A 17,752-nucleotide genomic window follows, 5' to 3' on the forward strand; every position below is an offset into this window, starting at 1 on the left:
GAGTTGGTGTTGGTTCATCAGGCAGCTGCTCAAGCTAATCATTAGGTTGAGTGGTGTGGTTTACTTTTATGCACTTTTTCGATTAAAAAAATCTCTCTAACGGTAATGGTTTTTAAAAAAAAAAAAAAAAAAGTACCAAGGTCTTTAATAATTTTCTGAATAATAGTTCTCTGAAGTGCCTTGAGGATTTTTTTTTTTTTTAAGATGTAAACGTCATAACTTGTTGAGACTGATGCGATCCTTCAGAAACCACAAAGGATTGCTTGACTGTTGAAGAAGTAGTCACTGGTATAGATAATCATTGTCCATCTAATAGAGGAACATAACTGGCGATACATTATCCTTCAGATCATTTTTCTGAAGGAGGGATGTGTAACCAGGGGATGGGCAATGACAAATACATCACATCCATCACTCTAGTCTTTTTTTTTATGCCCAATCATTGAGTTCTCTGATCAAGGACAAAAATATAAGGAGACAATTTACAATTGAAGTACCTCAGTGAAACTGTTTTCATGTAGCTTTTTTTTTTTTTTTGCGGTATGAATGAAATGATGTCTGGGCGTAGCAAAATGTAAAATAACATACCTCTTATTTTAGTGGTTAATAAATGGTTTGATAAGTATCCTAGACATCTACATGTAAGTTATCCACTTATGTATGTTGTGGTTTCATGGTGAGGTACGATACAAGTTCAAGGTATAAAACGTGTTGGTTTACAAACTGTCAGCATCCACAGAGGTACCATGTTTTTGTACAGAATGTGTACAGAGCAAGCAGACTTTTAACACTAGAGGGAAGTATTCTTCACAGAAAGCAGCTGAGCTCGTGCTTTAATGTTGGTGATTTTTTTTTTTTCAAAGCCTCATACACATTAAATAAATATATTACATTACATCTACAATAGATGTGTCAGTCCTTCATTTTGAACCTAAGGAGAATTTCACAGATATAGATTTTAAACATTTATGTATTATTTAATATTAGAAAAGATTCAGATAAGTACCTTTATTTCAGCTGTGAAAACGGTTCACACACACACACACACACACACAGTAGGGTGTATCCCATGACAACCAGTGCGCAAAAACAGCTAAAATAATGATTTTGATTTTTTTTTTCTTGGTTTCTTGTTGTAGTTTCAGTAAGTCTCATTAGAAAACTTGTGTCTCTCATATGACGTCTGGAGCGAAGTATTGGATACGTTTTCATTGTGATTAAATCTTTAACAGGAATTTTTAATTTGACATATTTACATTCACTCACTAGCCCATTCTCAAGCTAGTACACATGGACCTATATATGAATCTAAAGTCCACTCTGATGCATCCACTGCTCACCCTGAATTCTTTTGTGAAGTACTTTTGTGATCTGTTTCCGAGGGTTTGACCTTCAGACGTCATTCACAGGTTCAGCGAAATGCAACCTTAAATTCTTCAGCAGTCCATAGTGGGAGTTTCCGTGTTAATATATCTGTAGGACTACATCTCATAATCTTCTTATATGTTTAATATATGCTTTCAGTTTTAATGAATTTTAATTGTGTTTTCTAAGCAAAGAATTTTAAGTAAGTTCAGTACTAAAATTAAATCGGTATTAAGGGCATTTTTCACTCGTGTTCCTATTCAGTTGAATTTTCTTCTAATATAATCAGTGATCTAATATGAACATAAAAGTACTTTTTCCTAATTAGACATCAGAGGAACTTTGTTTTCTGAATACATCCACAAATTACATCATTAATGTTTTACAGCGTGCTGTGTGGTTTTAAAACGTCAGATGTATATGATCTAATGCAACTTAATAACTCTTTGCAATGGGTTAAGGCAACTACTGCTTAGCCTGTATTGATGTGTGCTTTAGTCCGTATGGTGCTTTGACTTTAGACAGATTTCACAAATTCATTAAGGTCTCGAATTCGTCGATTTTTTGTCGCGTGTTCCCTCTACGGATCTTGCGGTACGAGACGGTGCCGTATCGTGGGTTGCTTTGGTGGTTGAAGGATTTTTGGCGCCGCGGTCTAGCTGGAATTCCCGCTGAAGATTGAGTGCTAGAGAGTGAACTTGACGTTTGAGAGGAGTGCTTTTGGTTCTGTTTTGCTCCGGTTGCTTGACCCTCTTTCTCCAGCTCATCCTGGCTCTCACTGCTCAGGTCATCTCCAGATGCCTCGCAGCTGCCAGGGGTTTCCAGATCTCTGTTTAAATTCAAACCGTTACCCTCTTCGTTTTCCATGGATCCTGAGACATCGGCCGTCATGTGCACTGCGTCTTCTCCAGGAGAAAAATGATATTTAAACTACTGTTAATTTACAATAAAATCAAGAGTTTGTTTCTAAAATCTGTCCTAGATCATGTCCTAGATCACTAGAAATACTAGCCAATAAACTATACAAATACTAAAAACAAAACACTGTACCACTTAATACCAATTTAGCGAAGTTACGAAAGATGTTAATGCTGGAGCAGAGGTAGTAACAATATAATATTATGTAATGCACTATTGTTAGGTGACTATCCCGTCAGAGCTACATGCCCCTTAAGTCATTTTTGTCAGCTGTTTTGACACAACTATGGCTGGCATCAAACCATTCTTCTGTGTGATTTAGAGTGCACAAAGGGCATTTGTTCAAAGGAAGAGTTTTTCAGTGTTTGAAATAATTCACATAAAGCTGGTCTTACCTCTGCCATTTTGATTAGACTGCTCAGGTTCTGACCTAGACACCGTAAGACTACCAGGCAGATCCTCATCTGGCTTGTCCTTGGCTGTCTGCCTCTCAGATTCCTCTGGACCTAGGGCCTGAAGCAGCTGGGTGGCTTCGCTTGTAGTTGTCATAATGAGGTCCATGGGCTCTCTGAGTTCTTCATCACAATGCTCAGAGGTGTTTGCACTGTTTGAACTCACTTCATTCTCCAGTGGTCTTCTTCTGGCTTCCTCTGTTTCCATGTTGTTCAAAGGCTGGACCGTTTCCATTTCAGAAGGTTTCTTCAGTTCAGTGCAGCCTGATTCAAGCAGTTCAGCGTGAACTGATTCAGAGGATGTTTTCACTTCAGTGCATGAAAGTTCGCTTGAATTTTTCATCTTGGTATCTACAGATTCCAGAACATTTTGATAATGGGAGTTGTCTGACTTTTCATGATAAACGCAGACACAATTATTCCGTTTGGAATCGTCTGTTTTGGCATTCTTAGATTCAACTGATTCATTGTGCGGAGCACAGTCAGTGCTAAATGCATCCTTTGGCACATCGTCATTATCGTAAAAAACAGTGTCATCCTCTTCGTCCAACATCACATTAGCATTTTCCACAGCTTCCTCCAATGATCTGATAGCTTCTAATGTTATTCCACCAATAATATCCACCACTTGAGCTGCCACAGAACTGCTCTCAAGATCCGGCACAGGAGCAACCTCTGTCATCTTTTCCAGAAAACTCCCTGTAAAAAGGGGAACTGTTCTGAAATCTTCTCCGTTGCCTGGTTGTGAACGCGTATTATTTCTTTGTTTCTGCTTAAGAGTGTTCTAGAGCCTGCAGTCTTCTCCCGCTGCCCCGTCACTATTTAGGAATACAGCTGACACCTTCAGGGGCAGAGGAACGAAACATCTTGCATGTTTAGGACTGGACGGTATCGAGAGGAGAGCGCAGTCACACTGGTGTGCAATGTAATTCTATAAGCACACTGGGCCAACAGAAAACGGGGCTTTTGTGCTAAGCCAAGAAACAAGCTTTTGTCTTACCAGCCAAAACAAACGATTCGATTGTCCTCCTATCCTAATCCTGCATGAGTGCTACCTTACCTCTGAGATTTTTTTAAAGATAGATTAACATTCTACAATAGGTTTACACGTCACATTTGTATTAAGCCGTGGTAGTACAACTGCTTTTTCCCCGAGTATTTTCTATAGGCACCTTTTACACACATACATGGAAATCACACCAGAACACACTGTTTAGCTTATGGACTTAGTTAAGAGTACTTAAGGGTTGTTAAGTAAGATAACCAACTGATGAATACACCTGATTTTGTTGAATTGTTGTGTGCAGTTTTGCTGTTTGCAATTTTTGTTGTTTGTAAATTTTTTTGGCATGAAATCATTAACACATCAGCATGAGGTCATTGACGGTTCTTAACCCACTGCAATTATGTTGCTGCAGTTTTAAGACTGTGGGGATAAATGAGCTATTTCGCTTTTGCTCAAAAGGTTGAGGAATAAACACAGTTGGCAGTTATGTTGCAGATGACACATGGCGAAGTAATGTGAAGGTGAGAACGACTGTAAATTTATAAGAGCACTGTGGCCGCAGAGCCTATCTAGGGTGACTGCTGTGGGTTTTCTGAATGTGGACAACTCTCCAATATAGATACAACAGGCCACAGTGCGAAAAAACATTCTACGGCGGCTTCTACTTGCGTTTTTATCATATGCTCATAAGAGTAAACCTCAGTGAACTGTCACGTGACTCGAAATTCAAAAAGCATCGGCGTTAATCAAACCATAAATCAAAAAACACAAATTCTGACAGATACAAGACTGCAACCTCACAAACTGAAGAAGATTATCTAATCTCGTCTTGTATCTGTCAACCAGGCCATGTCATGAAGTTACTCCACCTTTTTTTTTGTGAATGACAGTGCCTTTTAATGGGGTTTGCAAAGACATTAACCAAGACTGTCAACTCCTTATGAAAGTTTTATGAACATTTTTAAACCACAAGTAAGATTCAATACAGTCTGACTGTGCCTAAGACAAAAAAAAGTTGTTGGTTTCATCCACAGTAGCAAACATCACAGTAGCACATCCTTAACATTAGATGCTGAAGACATCAACTTGAAAGAGAGAAACAGAACATGTACAGGAGCCAACAAGAAATGATTAAAACATTCATATAAACATATCTTCACATTCTAGCATCTTTCTTTAAACTGAACAAAACGTCATTCAGATGTGCAGAGAGAACAGATAACGTGACGTTGATTGACGTGTGTGTGTGTGTGTGAGAGAGAGAGAATTTAACTAGTAATTTGTGGAGATCGGTTATGAAAGCATAAAATAGTGAAGAGGGTAGCACCCTGCCGCCCACATCCTGTTTTGAGCTTCACATGTATCTCCTGTGGTTCTTAACTCTGGTGTTTTTGCACTCACACCGTTGTTCTTCGTTTTCTTGTTGCAAAATGGCCTCGATTTTTTTAAGCAATTTTCCAAAACAGACTGAGGTCTTAACTACTCAGGTGCTGCAGGGTAATGGCCGCTCAGATACAAACAGTGTCTGGTAGAATTAGCATGTTATCATTGGGGTGGGATGGAGAGTGCTCTTTTTTTTTCTTATGTGTGCACCTGTGCATCATTTCAGTATATCATAAAATGCAATGTGAATATTTGGCTCCTGTTTGATTTATGTGTTACTCTGTAACACAAGGTGTTATTCAACAAGCTTCTAAAATTCTTTTTTTTTTCCTTTTTTTTTGAACTACACACAAAGCTTTCCAAAATCAAACTGCACTGCAAATCTCTCTTAAGGTGTTATCTGTGTAAATGTCCAGCGGTTATTTAGTTGCACATTTTTAACGTGTTGTTGGATCATAATCTGTGCGGTCCCAGGAGCTGTCAACTTAACCATGAAAAGTGAAACTACGATGGTTTCTCTCATCGTAATGATGCACCTGTTCTTCCCCTGGAAACGAGCAATCTGAAAATAAACACAGTGCACCAGTCCCTGTCAGGACTGAACATGCTTAATGCGTTGTTCCTCATACAGTACTTAATCAACTCACTCTGTAATGCTAATAGAGGTTTAGAAACGTGAGAATACCTGAAAACAACTATTCAGTCTGTCAGTTACTACATATGGCCGTCCAAATGGAAATCACTCATTCAACGCATTTGTGCGTTCTTGAGTTCGTAATGCTGATGAGACGTTTCTCGAGCAACCATAACAGTCTTGAGGAAATGTCACACTACTGAGTGATATTTATTCGGGAACTCGGGTGTTTTCCTCCTCTTCCACAGAGTGATGGAGTCCAGGAATGAATTTTAGAATGTGTTTACGGACGCTCCCTTTCCTGCCTCGTCTGGGGAGTGTTCCGAACATGGATAATGGTCTGGCGTTATCCAGCGATGGGGAGAGCGAACCACTTCTGCTAGCCATGCTAATACTGGAGGTGCGGGTAAGAGGCGGCCGGGCATCCTGGAGCTCTTTGGGGAAGAAACAGACGGATTCTACGGGACTGAAGGGGCTCCCATCTTCGAACTCGGACGATATGGATACCCAATCCTCGCTATCGTCTGTCATGAGGCTGCGACAGCTGCTGTCGCTGGAGAATCTGTGGCTAGGTCGCACCGTTGGCGAGGCTAGCGACATGAGGGACTCCACAGAAGGATACCGGGATGTTATGTTATTTTGGTTACCTGGGGATTAGAGAAGACTAGATTTATATCATGGTCTTGTCTTTTTTTTCTCTTTTGACTGCCGTAAATTGTTATTTTGTATTTTGTTTTTGTAAGTAAAAGACGTCAATGTAAAGACGTCAAATTTCAGAGGTCTCGACTGATTTCCTGTAGAAGAGCGATGACCTCGGCATGTTCACACTCTGCTTTGCCGTACTGGTAGCTTGAAGTATGCAGTGGAACTCCCCCAAATGGTTAATCACTTTTGTTCACATTCTCACAAATACAATTTCTCTAAACTGAATGGCTGTATCTACGCTTAGGGAGGAAGTTCAGTGGTTTTACAGCTGGCTCGTTGCTCTCACCTCGAGTAAGAAGTTTTTCCTGCTGTGTTAGCTTCTGCAACTCCACCCATTTCTCTCGCAGGGTTTGCTGTATAGTGAGAAAAATGTGTCACTGACAAATTTTTGAAGATCACGTGAGTTCTGATCAGAATTTTTTTTTTTTTTAATTTTTTTAAGCCATTTGTGTTGCTCTGACAAGCGGATACTGTACTGAATACAGTTAGCGCAACAGGCAGTAGGCGATTTGTTATTTTTTAACGGGGGATGGCCCAGTGGTCACTGAGACTACTCCATAGAGTATTTAAGGGGATGACAGGTTAACCAGATGGATGCATTTTGGTCATTTTGCTAACAAGGGGGATGGCATCCCCCCTCATCCCCCTACAAATCGCCTACTGGCTATAAGTCACTCATGTCACTTGAAGATAAACTTAAGATAAGATAACATAACATAGCATAACATAGAACTTTATTCATCCAGAATGAAGGAAGGAAATTCTTGTGCCAGAGGTGCAGAGGTGTATAGAGGAACTTAAACGTATAGATATTTGCTGCACCTGAAATACCACATATCTTCACCTGTCTTTAGTGGTTTTTGAGAAACTAAGTTAAGATCTGCATGCTGACACGTAGGTGCGTGCACACAGACACACACCACAGGCACGCACATATAAACACACCTTGAGTAAGTGCATCTTCTTCTCGAGCTCAATCCTTTTCACCACACTGCCACTGACTGTCTCCATCCTACAGACACACAGATCATGAGATGACAGTCACGACACACATAATGTAAATAAGATAGACTTAAAAAAAAAAATCACATTTGAAAGATCTTCATAATTATTTAGATCTGACTCTCTCTCACTCTCTCTCTCTTTCTGTGTGTGTGTGTGTGTTTATTGTCTGTTTATTGCCTGATTGTTCAGTCACTTCCCTGACTGTTATCACATGTATTTGTTCCCTTGTAAATGAAGAACATAGTCTACTGCTGACCCCTGAAACAGTGTGGGATTTTAATACCTGCCTTACTTACTTTAACACATTTTTGGAGTTTCGAATCAGGTCAATAATATGTTGGTGACTGGAGCCCTCAATGCTGACTCCATTTATAGTGACGATAATATCACCTAGAGAGAGACAAAGAGAGAGAGAGAGAGAGTTAAACGTGTTTGCTTGAGAAGAAAAAATGTAAAAGGTCAGATAAGTAGGGCAACTGGTCTGAGAGGATGTGGTCTATGCTCTGCTCACCAGAGGTCAAACCTGCCATTTCTGCCGCACTGCCAGCCTTCACACTGCATACAAATGTACACATTTCCACCATGTCTGTGTTCGTCAACTGCAAACCATATGTCTAGAAAGAAAGAAAGGGAGGGAGAGGGAGAGAGAGAGAGGCGGGGGGGGGGGGGGGGGGGGGCTGTTAACTCACCACATAAAAGAGGAATGGCAGTACACAGGAAAGTTGCAGTTTGTAAACAGTCTTGTGTGCTATTTGCATTCAAAGGTAATAATCCTGGAAATAAATTAAGTGTTGTAATTTTGCAACTCACCTGAACTTCAAATCCAAAAACCTCATTGTCTTGCTTTTCAAGATGTAATGTCGTCCTATGTAGAGCAGAAAAATCACAAATAACGCATCAGTTTTTTTTTTTGTTTTGTTTTGCTTTTTTTAAAAGATGCACTTTAGAAATAAACAAATGTTGGAAAGCAGAGCATTTAATCAGATATAGTGACCGTGTACTTACCTCTGTGGGTCAGAGTAATCCACCAGGGAGTTTGAGCGCGTTCTATTCACCTACAATTTTAACATGACCTAGTTTAGTAAGAGCATTTAAACTCGCACAGAAAGAAAAAAAAAAACATTAAGCAATGTGCATTATGTGTTATTAAAATTTATTTTAATTTTTGTTTGTTTTGTTTGGATTGCCACACCTTGTTCGTTTGCAAAGCATTATAAACAATATTCTTAAGTATTCTTTGAAAAGTGGATCGCATCCTATCTTTTTATGCAAATGCAAAAAAAGGACTAGTGACCTAGCAAAAATCCTATTAATGTATGTAATTATGAATCCGAGATTAGTAGTTGCATAACAACTCCGTTTCAGATTAAAGAGCCAAAATCCGCATTTGCAAGCAAGAGTGTAATGACTTATATGCAAATGCGATGATTTCTACACATCTTTCTAACGCCTGCAAGAAAACCAAAATAAACCTCTCGCGGTTCCTCATGACAAAGACATAACATTGCAACTAAATGATAATCCATATTTGAATTTGCACGATAAATGTTTAGTATGCACCTGTTTGCGTCCCCGCAGTGACCCCGCAGACGTGTTGTCTCTGTTTTTCAGTTGTCTGTCGTTCATGGAGCATCGTCGCCATGGAAGCTTCTTCTTTTTAAAAGAATCTTGCTGAATGAAGTTATCCAGGCTGCCCTGGTGCACGAGTCCTTTAAAGCTCATGGTGGATCTGATTGAAATGGTCTGTTCATTCACAGCATCATAGCAGTCAGTCAGTCAGTCAGTTGGTCGCTTGTGTGACCTGTTTGATTATGGTTTGGAGAGTAAATGTGTCAAAGCGGAAATCCACACCATGTGATCTCAGAGCGACCTGTTTGCTGCTCGCTCTCTCTCGCTCTCTCTCTCTCTCTCTCTCATGCTCGCTCTCTCTCTCTCTCACACACACACACACACTCTCACGCTATTTCTCACTAACGCTCTCTCTCTCTCTCTCACTCTGTCACCCTCTTTCTCACTCTCACACTCTCTCACGCATTCTCTCACTCTGTCTCCATCTTACACTCCTTCTCTCTCACCCTGTTGCCCTCTCTCTCTCTCTCTCCCTCTCTCTCTCTCTCTCTCTCTCTCTCTCTCTCTCTCTCTCTCTCTCTCACTCTTTACTCCCTTCCCCTCTGTGAATCTGTCCTTTAGACCTTGCTGAGGTGCTGAGTTTCCTTTGCCTTTCAGAGAATGTTTTCTGTGTGTGGCATAAGAAATCTGATTTATGGGGTTTTACTGTCTGAAAGAAAGCATGCATGAGCAGATAACATGTCTGCGGGCAACCCAACCACCATCACCTGTTTCCTCCGCCTGCCTGCCTGGCTTTCGGTTCATAGAACTAGAGGAGGAAAACTTCTGTTCTCAGGTTTGTGTAAAAATAGAGGAATCGTAAAGAAAACCAGGCCCACATTTGAGGTCAGAAGCACGCTCCGAAAACCAACCAAGAGTGTGCCATTCAGTCAAAGGCATCTTTTGTGTCAGCGACATATTATTGTCTTCATTCGATAGTGTGTTCTTTAACTCCCAAACAACAGACATTGATAAATCTGTAAACGCATAATCTAATACAAATCACTCAGCATGGCTCCAGAGGGGAGAGAAAGATATGGAAATCTATCCAGTGCCCTTAAATAAAGTGGTCAGTATTCTTTTCCTTTTTTTTCCCTCTTTGCACTCAGTCCCTGTATGACTGGATAGCCCCACAGGAAGCCATTGCCTCACTTACATCCCCTCTGCTCCACTAACCAGACCCACCCAACCCCACGCACTGCTTGTCTCTGGGCTGTCCTGGGACTGTCTGGAGGTCTGATTTATAATTATGTGAGTGTAAGAGCTCCAAAAGAAAGAAAAAAAACAACAACCAGATCATATGCTGCAGTTGAGTATCACGGAGTTAAATGACGTGGATTATGTCTGAGGCAATACATGCTTTGGACTGGTCTTTCCTAATCCGTTCCCCCCTCTCTCTCTCTCTCTCTCTCTCTCTTGCTCCCCTTTGGGCTCTTTGCATCTCTTTTTTTTCTTTTTTTTCGTTTTGGCTAATTGTCAAGCCATCGAGCAGAATAAGAAATGTTAACGAGGGAAGGCGTGTGGAAAAGGGCTAGGGGTACGTACGGAATGATTTAGGAGACATTCAGCTTTAATCATTTTTCTGATTTGTGATAATAAACTGCTAGTCACTGCATTCCTCCACAGGTTATTTTGATGACTGTGAAGCCTTGAGATTAGTTCTTGGTAACACAGGAACAGACTGCAATAGAGATACTGTGTTGGATTATTTATTATGTCACTGGGCATTGAATTGCTGATCCGTCCCTGCAGTTTTGCAAGGATAAGCTAGTTGCTAAAGCAGTCTATCCCTTCAATTCTGAAGCTGAGCGTGTCCCTCTATTCATTTTGAGATGTGAGAACCACCATTAGTTTCTTTTGAGTCATTCCAAGCTCTTAATGTGCTCTGCTGACACGTTTCAGGTCATTCAAAGAATTCGAGGTAAATCTTAACTGATTCAGGGAAACAAACCACACGTTAGCCAAGTCACTGGAGTGTATTCAAATTCTAACAAACAAACACCGATGAGACCAGCAGACTAGAGATATGTGAGTCACATCTTATCAGACAAAGAGCTGAGTTAAGAGACCGCGCTTTTTATAACGGTAAAGGCAGCCACAACTGCCAAACTAGCACTTTGAATCTATTTAGAGGTATCGAGTTGACTCATTGTGAGGATGTGGAAGGGTTAACAACAACATGTTCCTTTCACTTCGGAACATATCCTGAACTTTCGGTCATCTTAGGTGAGTGAAGTTTTCTAATACTTTATAAATCTGTTCCCATTTTTTTAATAGCTTCATATCTAAACAATTTAACACACAACTCAAAGAAACACGCAGGTGTTGTATTCATCATAATACAATACTAATGTCCCTATAGGCATAACAAAAAGGAAATGGACATTGCAAACCAATGAAAAATAGTTTATTGAGTCACAGTTCACATTTGAACACAATAAATAAAGTAGATGACTGACAAATAGTACAATGTTGTATGACAAAAGACACTCATATCTGAAGCCACAACATAACACAGAGTATGGACTTCAGTTTTACACCGTCCTCAGGAAAGCAAGCAAAGTCTACACACATCTGCAAACTGCACAATGCACTCCTCACGGCATCTCACAGGACATTAGCAAAATGTTGTGCCTTCAAAACAAATGGCGAAATTGCTTCTTTGGAATGAGTTACAATCATGAAAATGCTGCCCCTACCCACCCACTCACCCACCCACCTCCAAAAGAAAAAAACAAAACATAAAAGTAATAATAATAATAATAAAAAAAGAAATCACAAATGTACAGACATCTTCATAAGCGGGGCTACAGGCAGGCACCTGACAAAGATCTGCTCCATAACTGAACTGAAAAATATAACATATAATATTTTTAGGATGCGGTTAAAAATGAGAAGTTCTTGTATCCTCTCTACAGGACCACGCAAACACAGCGAAGTGTATCACGGACGCATCGGTGCATACTGAATTTAAACATTCAGGGCAGACAGTTTCCAGAGAATGCCAATTACAGGCGGACGGGTGTGCTCTGTTGATCATGCATATGTCATGACAACAGTAGTAGCTATGCATAGTCTTATTCACATAAAAACACACAAACACACACATTCATTCTCTCTCTCTCTCTCTCCCTCTCTCTCACGCACACACACACAGACACACACACACACACGCACACACACCGTCATGGCCAAGCAGTGCAGCATCCACAGAGATTTCTGTTTAACTTTCATTAAACACACACTCTAAAAGTTGATACCAATCATTCAGAGAGACAACATTCAGGCCCAACTTTCTGTCTTGTGTCCCTAATATGTTTAGAGTAACATTTTAAGGTATTATATGCAGTTGAATAGACTGTTACACTGTTAAACTGAATTGAACTATTTACAATACATATCGACATTTTGATATTTTACATAGGAGTACAGTGTAACCATAGGTACTCTCATGTCACACTGTACACACATACAAGTGCGTGTGTGTATGTGTGTGTGTGTGTGTGTGTGTGTGTGCGTGTGCAAGTTGTATTATGATACCAATGCACAGTTATTGAGGACACAGAATGTAAAGCAAAATCCAAAATAGGGCTTGAATATTAGTGAAGTCTTTGTTGACACATTTTTAGACATGACAAAACGCAGAGAGAAATTAAATGAGTGGTGACATCCATACTGATATGTGAAGCGACAGCACTATAAACTCAGGCAAACTCAGTATCACAACAAAACAATCCCATAATCATTCATGCTAGCATCCTTCCGACTGAGACAGCTAGAGTTCACAGGAATGGCAGTTGTTTGAAAAAAATAAAGTGTCAGAAAGGGGTTTTACTTTTTAGTCAGTGAGAGCTGTGTTAGAGGAAAAAAAAAAAACAGTGCTTGGCACCGTTTCTTGGTGCTAGGGCAAAAAGCCAGATATGTTGCGGTTTGAATAGCAGTTCAATGCTTTGGTGTAGGAGACAGGCAGACAAAGCACAGCGTACATGGCACGCTATCCAGATTTAGCTCCTGCACACCTTCCTCTAAACCTGTTATGGCAACGTTTCAACAGCCTTTATTTGCAATGGCATTACAGTTCACGCATAATGGACTAACAATGTCACACAGCTCAACGTCAGAACCGTTCTCACTGGATCCTGTGAAAATCCGTCTTTAACTCTCTCTCCCTCTCTCTCTCTCTCTCTCTCACACACACACAAACACACACACACACATACACACGCACACTCACACACACACACACATACACACACACACACACACACACACGCTTAAGCTCCAGACAGGGTTTGCTGAGCTGTAGTATTACAAGCCATTGAGAAAAAAAAGCCTGTGGTTAGTTAATACAATGGCATTTCTCCACAATACACACAGCAGTGTATAGATACCTACAGCTCAGATACATTAAACTTATTAATAATTCTGCAGTGTGATGCAACTGCTGTACAACGCAACACAATGTACATTTGTATTTTGATTGTCTTAAAAGAGGATTATTCACGTAACTCTAGGTCTGTACTATGCTGTGCTACATGGACTGTTTTCATATTGGCATCTTTAGCTCTTTCAAATGCAGTATGTTTTTTTTCTGCTTTTTTGTTTTTTCCATATTGCACATATTCGATAGACAAGTTTGCAGTGCTTGTTTTAATGTTCAGCATAAATCTTTAGTCATACGATGCCTCTTCCCCGTTACAGGCAGCTGTGCTTCTCCATACAGTCAAAATGGAAAAAGCTATGAGAGCAGTACAGGAAGTAACTTAAAGGTGACATACACACCTCTGACAGTGTCAACTACTCTGAGATCAAGAACTGTATGGAAAAAAAAATAAAAATAAAACAGGAACATTTTTGTAGTACTTTGACTAAGCAAATTTCCGTTTAAATCTGTTTTTATTCTGCAGAGCACAGTTTGCTGCTGAACATCACTCGAAAACCTTTTTTTATACGGCCATTTTAAAAAGATACATTTTCTTTTGTTTTTTTGAAAGAACTGCTAAACAATTGGTCCTTCACGTGATCTCAGGAGTGTGCTTTCAGCGTGCTATATAAAATCATTTTGAGTAAGTGCGTGCGCGGGGCTTCAAACCCGCCGGCTGCATCTTTGCTACGCAGTGACTTTCGTCAATAGTAACCCAGTCACTATTTAATAGACCACAAATCACAAATCCAAGGCCTTGTGGCCAGAGCATTGCTCGGTAACATTACAAATCCATACTGCTACATGACACTAAGAAGAACATTCATGGCACAAAGCATTAAGATGTGCAACTCAAAGCGTTTTGGCACTCTGGAGAAAAAAAAAAAAAAAGAAAAAGAAAAGATTTGAGGTAGCACTGAATCTGTACATCTCTGCCTAACAGGAGAGAAACAGAGAATCCATTAGCTTACATCCCCATAAAGTTCCTTTAGTAACTCCATCATCTTTGGCATTGCAAACAAAAGCAGGGGGGCTGAGTCTGAGTCACTGTCGGCGTGTGGGAAAGGTCGTCAGTTTCCTTTCAGTGGTGAGCTAGGCTAGTCTTTGATGTCCTTTACCACAGTGACTTGAGAGATGGTCTTCTTGACGCGTAGAGCCGTGAGTCTGGCGGCAGCGTTGGCGTACCAGCACTCCCGCATGAGTTTACCCATCACTCTCAGTGCCTGCCACAGCCAGAGACAACACAATCTCTCAACAACAACAACAACAACAACAACAAGGTTTATTTAGAGCCCGATATCACCGTTTAAAGTCTCAAGGGGAGTCTAATAGGGAAAAAATGGAAGAAATCTTGAGAGGGACCACAGAGAGAGGAGACCCCTACATGGCAAGACAGTTGTGCAATAGGTGCCGACCCAGTGGGCAATTACAAGTAATACAGTCATAATGCAAAAGAGAACACTTTAGCAGACAAAACAAACCATAAAACAGGTTTAAGTCCATGGCTAAAGCACTATAAGTGCTAAAAATCTGAATTGCAATTCTTATCCTAATGGGTGATTTAAGTTTGGGAAAGCGGACCCAGCTGCTGTTTGCCGGTCAGCACATTAATACTTTTAGTTTTTTTTCTCCCACTGCACCCAAAAACGCTTCAAACCATGAAACCAAAACCAGGACATGTCAAGAACTATAAGTATGGTGTACTCTTACACCCCTCCTATATACCAACTGCACTGTACATGTCATGTTTGTGTTGCAGGATCATTAGACACATATACACACACACACACATACCTCACAGCTTTGCCACTGGTTTGGAATGTTCGGTCTCACTTTCTGATCACACACCACTTTCCTCATATCCTCCACTGAAGGGTCTGAAGGCACCACGTCATAGTAAGGCAACTGGAAATCTTCATGGATTCCTAGAAATTCAATTCAATTCAATTCAATTCAATTCAATTCACGTCAAGTCAAAGTCAATTCAGTTCAGTTCAATTCTGCCCGTTTCAGCTCGATTCAATTCAGCATGGTTCAGACCAGGGGCCAGTACTACGAAGCAGGATTTTGGGGTTAGCGAGGTAACTTCAGGTTTAACTTGAAGTGGTTTTTTCAGTGGGTTTTCAGTGTCATGACGGTGGTTCACTTTTTACCAGGGTACTTCGCCATGGTAACTCATGCTGCACACCTATGGAGGAGGTTACGTTCGAGATCAAAGAAGATCAAAACGTATAAAAGCACCGCCTAATGACCAATCGATGCTCTTGGAAAATGGATTCACCATTCCCCGATGATCACGTGGTGCGTGGACAGTGAGAGGGTCTCTTGGGAAAGCCAGAGTTTTCAGAGACAGACAAAACCCTTTGGCTTTCCCTGACGAACATCTATGTGAAAGATATAGATTCTATGTGGAGGGAACTGCTTATCTTTGTCGAAGTCGCACGCTAACAGTCCCACAGACTGTATGCATTGCCTCACGTTTTTTCTGCAACAGGCACTTTTATGTATGCTGTGGTTGACGCAGAGAATGCAAGCAAGAACACGGTCATCCGTGCAATTCGCAAGGTGGCTGTTGGTCTAACACAGCTACTTGATGCGTTTGTCGTGCTACCAGACCACTTGCCCACGCAGTCAATAAAACAGGGCTTTTATGAAATAGCAGGTAGACAATAACTCAAGCTGACTATGTGATCTATGAATAATGTAGACCCTATGTACTGTTGTATCTTAAATGCTGCCTACTCCTTTCATAGGGTGAGATATGTGGCGCTAGACCTCTCCATGTTTGTGATTGGTCATCTGGTGCCAACACCGCCCCTTTTACGTGCACACGCTCATAGCTAGATTGGAAAAAACCTGGGTTGGCTTAACGAGTTGATAACCACTGTCGTGACATCGCTTTTGCGTGGCTGCGGTTGCTAGGATTTGTCAAGCCAGCTAACAAAAAGGTACCCTGGGTATGTTGAACTTGCTTCATAGTATAGGCCCCAGAACACTACAAGTCAATTCCACTTAGCACTGTTGCCTCACAGCAAGAATGTCCTGGGTTCGAATCTCAGCCATCCCAGGTCCTTTCTGTGTGGAGTTTGCATGTTCTCCCCGTGTTTGCGTGGGTTTCTGCCGGGTGCTCCGGTTTCCTCCCACCATCAAAGACATGTATGTTAGGATTAACATTCCTGTCAGTGACTTGACCAAGGCACTAGCAAAAAGAACTGGATTTGGTCCTCAGGTGTTGCATTGCAGCTATCCACTGCTCCTAGCTCCTACTGTGGGTTGTGTGTGTGCTCACTGCTCCTAGTGTGTGTGTGCCCACTGCTCCTAGTGTGTGTGTGTGTGCTCACTGCTTCTAGTGTGTTTGTGCTCACTGTTCCTAACATTGGGGTATAGGAGGGGCCAAATGAAGAGGCTAAATTTCATTGCACACTGCTCCTAGCATGTGTGTGATCAATAAAGTACTTAACTTTCAAAAGAATCAGTCGATTGTGTCATGTCAGCTGGAGGTGCATGGGACACATTATTTTGTTATTTCACATGAAGGTGCTCACCTCGTACAGAACATCTCCTCGCCAGTTCCCAGAAGACGAGGCCAAGGGAATAAATGTCAGCTCGTTTGAAGGACTCAAAGCTGTTCATGTTGATTGAGTCATCCAGTATTTCAGGAGCCATGTACCTGCAGGAGGATCAATTCATTAGCCGCCAATTAAGCGAGCTCTGACACCACGTACTGACACATCTGTTGTTTTACACAGGGAACATATCCAGGGTTCACTGAACGTTCATGCACACACATACACGCACACACACACACACACACACAGAGCTCATCCCTGTATTCTAAGGTAGAGCATATGGCAGGCTATAAACGGCAATTCTGAAAAAAATTCAGTAATGGAGAGCGACTGGCCATCTGTCTATCTGGAACAGACACGAAGGACGGTTTAAAAAAAAACTGCCCACCTCACCAGCACAGCCAAAAAAATTTACATCTTTGTTTTCAATTTGCTTCTCTTATTGCCTTTACTTACTACATTTTTTTTAAGTCTGAAACTGTTTTAAAATGTAAAAAAAAAAAAGGCTGATACATTTCCATAAATAAAATCCCAAAAAGTCAAACTGAAGTAAAGTTAGACTGTGGTAAAGTTTAGAGCACTGAGATGTGAAGATCTTTTTTAATTGCTGAAAACTAAAAAAGTGAACACTGAAACTGAGAGGCCCTCACCTCTTGGTCCCCACTCTGTTATTGGATGGGATGT

At 40.9% G+C, this 17,752-nt stretch overlaps 2 protein-coding genes across 2 annotated transcripts in view; both read right to left on the minus strand.

Moving 5' to 3' along the window:
• Positions 1 to 5,968: 5,968 nt before the first annotated feature.
• Positions 5,969 to 11,917, minus strand: cytip (cytohesin 1 interacting protein). The gene is made up of 9 exons (XM_030786632.1): positions 11,898 to 11,917; positions 9,029 to 9,197; positions 8,474 to 8,523; positions 8,279 to 8,333; positions 7,980 to 8,082; positions 7,765 to 7,858; positions 7,409 to 7,475; positions 6,750 to 6,816; positions 5,969 to 6,405 (listed from the first exon to the last, which is right to left on the minus strand). Exons 1-9 carry the CDS (start codon positions 11,915 to 11,917, stop codon positions 5,969 to 5,971), a joined length of 1,062 nt encoding a protein of 353 aa, XP_030642492.1.
• A 2,503-nt stretch (positions 11,918 to 14,420) lies between these two features.
• acvr1c (activin A receptor type 1C) overlaps positions 14,421 to 17,752 on the minus strand; it is a 13,244-nt gene continuing 9,912 nt past the window's right edge. The window contains exons 5-8 of the mRNA XM_030785829.1: positions 17,719 to 17,752; positions 17,045 to 17,169; positions 15,294 to 15,424; positions 14,421 to 14,722 (exon numbers count right to left, since the gene is read on the minus strand). The exon at positions 17,719 to 17,752 is cut by the window's right edge and continues 123 nt beyond it. Coding sequence (XP_030641689.1) covers positions 14,597 to 14,722; positions 15,294 to 15,424; positions 17,045 to 17,169; positions 17,719 to 17,752 — 416 coding nt within the window. The 3' untranslated portion in view covers positions 14,421 to 14,596. The remainder of the gene's footprint in view (positions 14,723 to 15,293; positions 15,425 to 17,044; positions 17,170 to 17,718) is intronic.

The sequence above is a fragment of the Chanos chanos genome, chromosome 10 (assembly GCF_902362185.1).
Source record: "Chanos chanos chromosome 10, fChaCha1.1, whole genome shotgun sequence".
Lineage (NCBI taxonomy): Eukaryota > Metazoa > Chordata > Actinopteri > Gonorynchiformes > Chanidae > Chanos > Chanos chanos.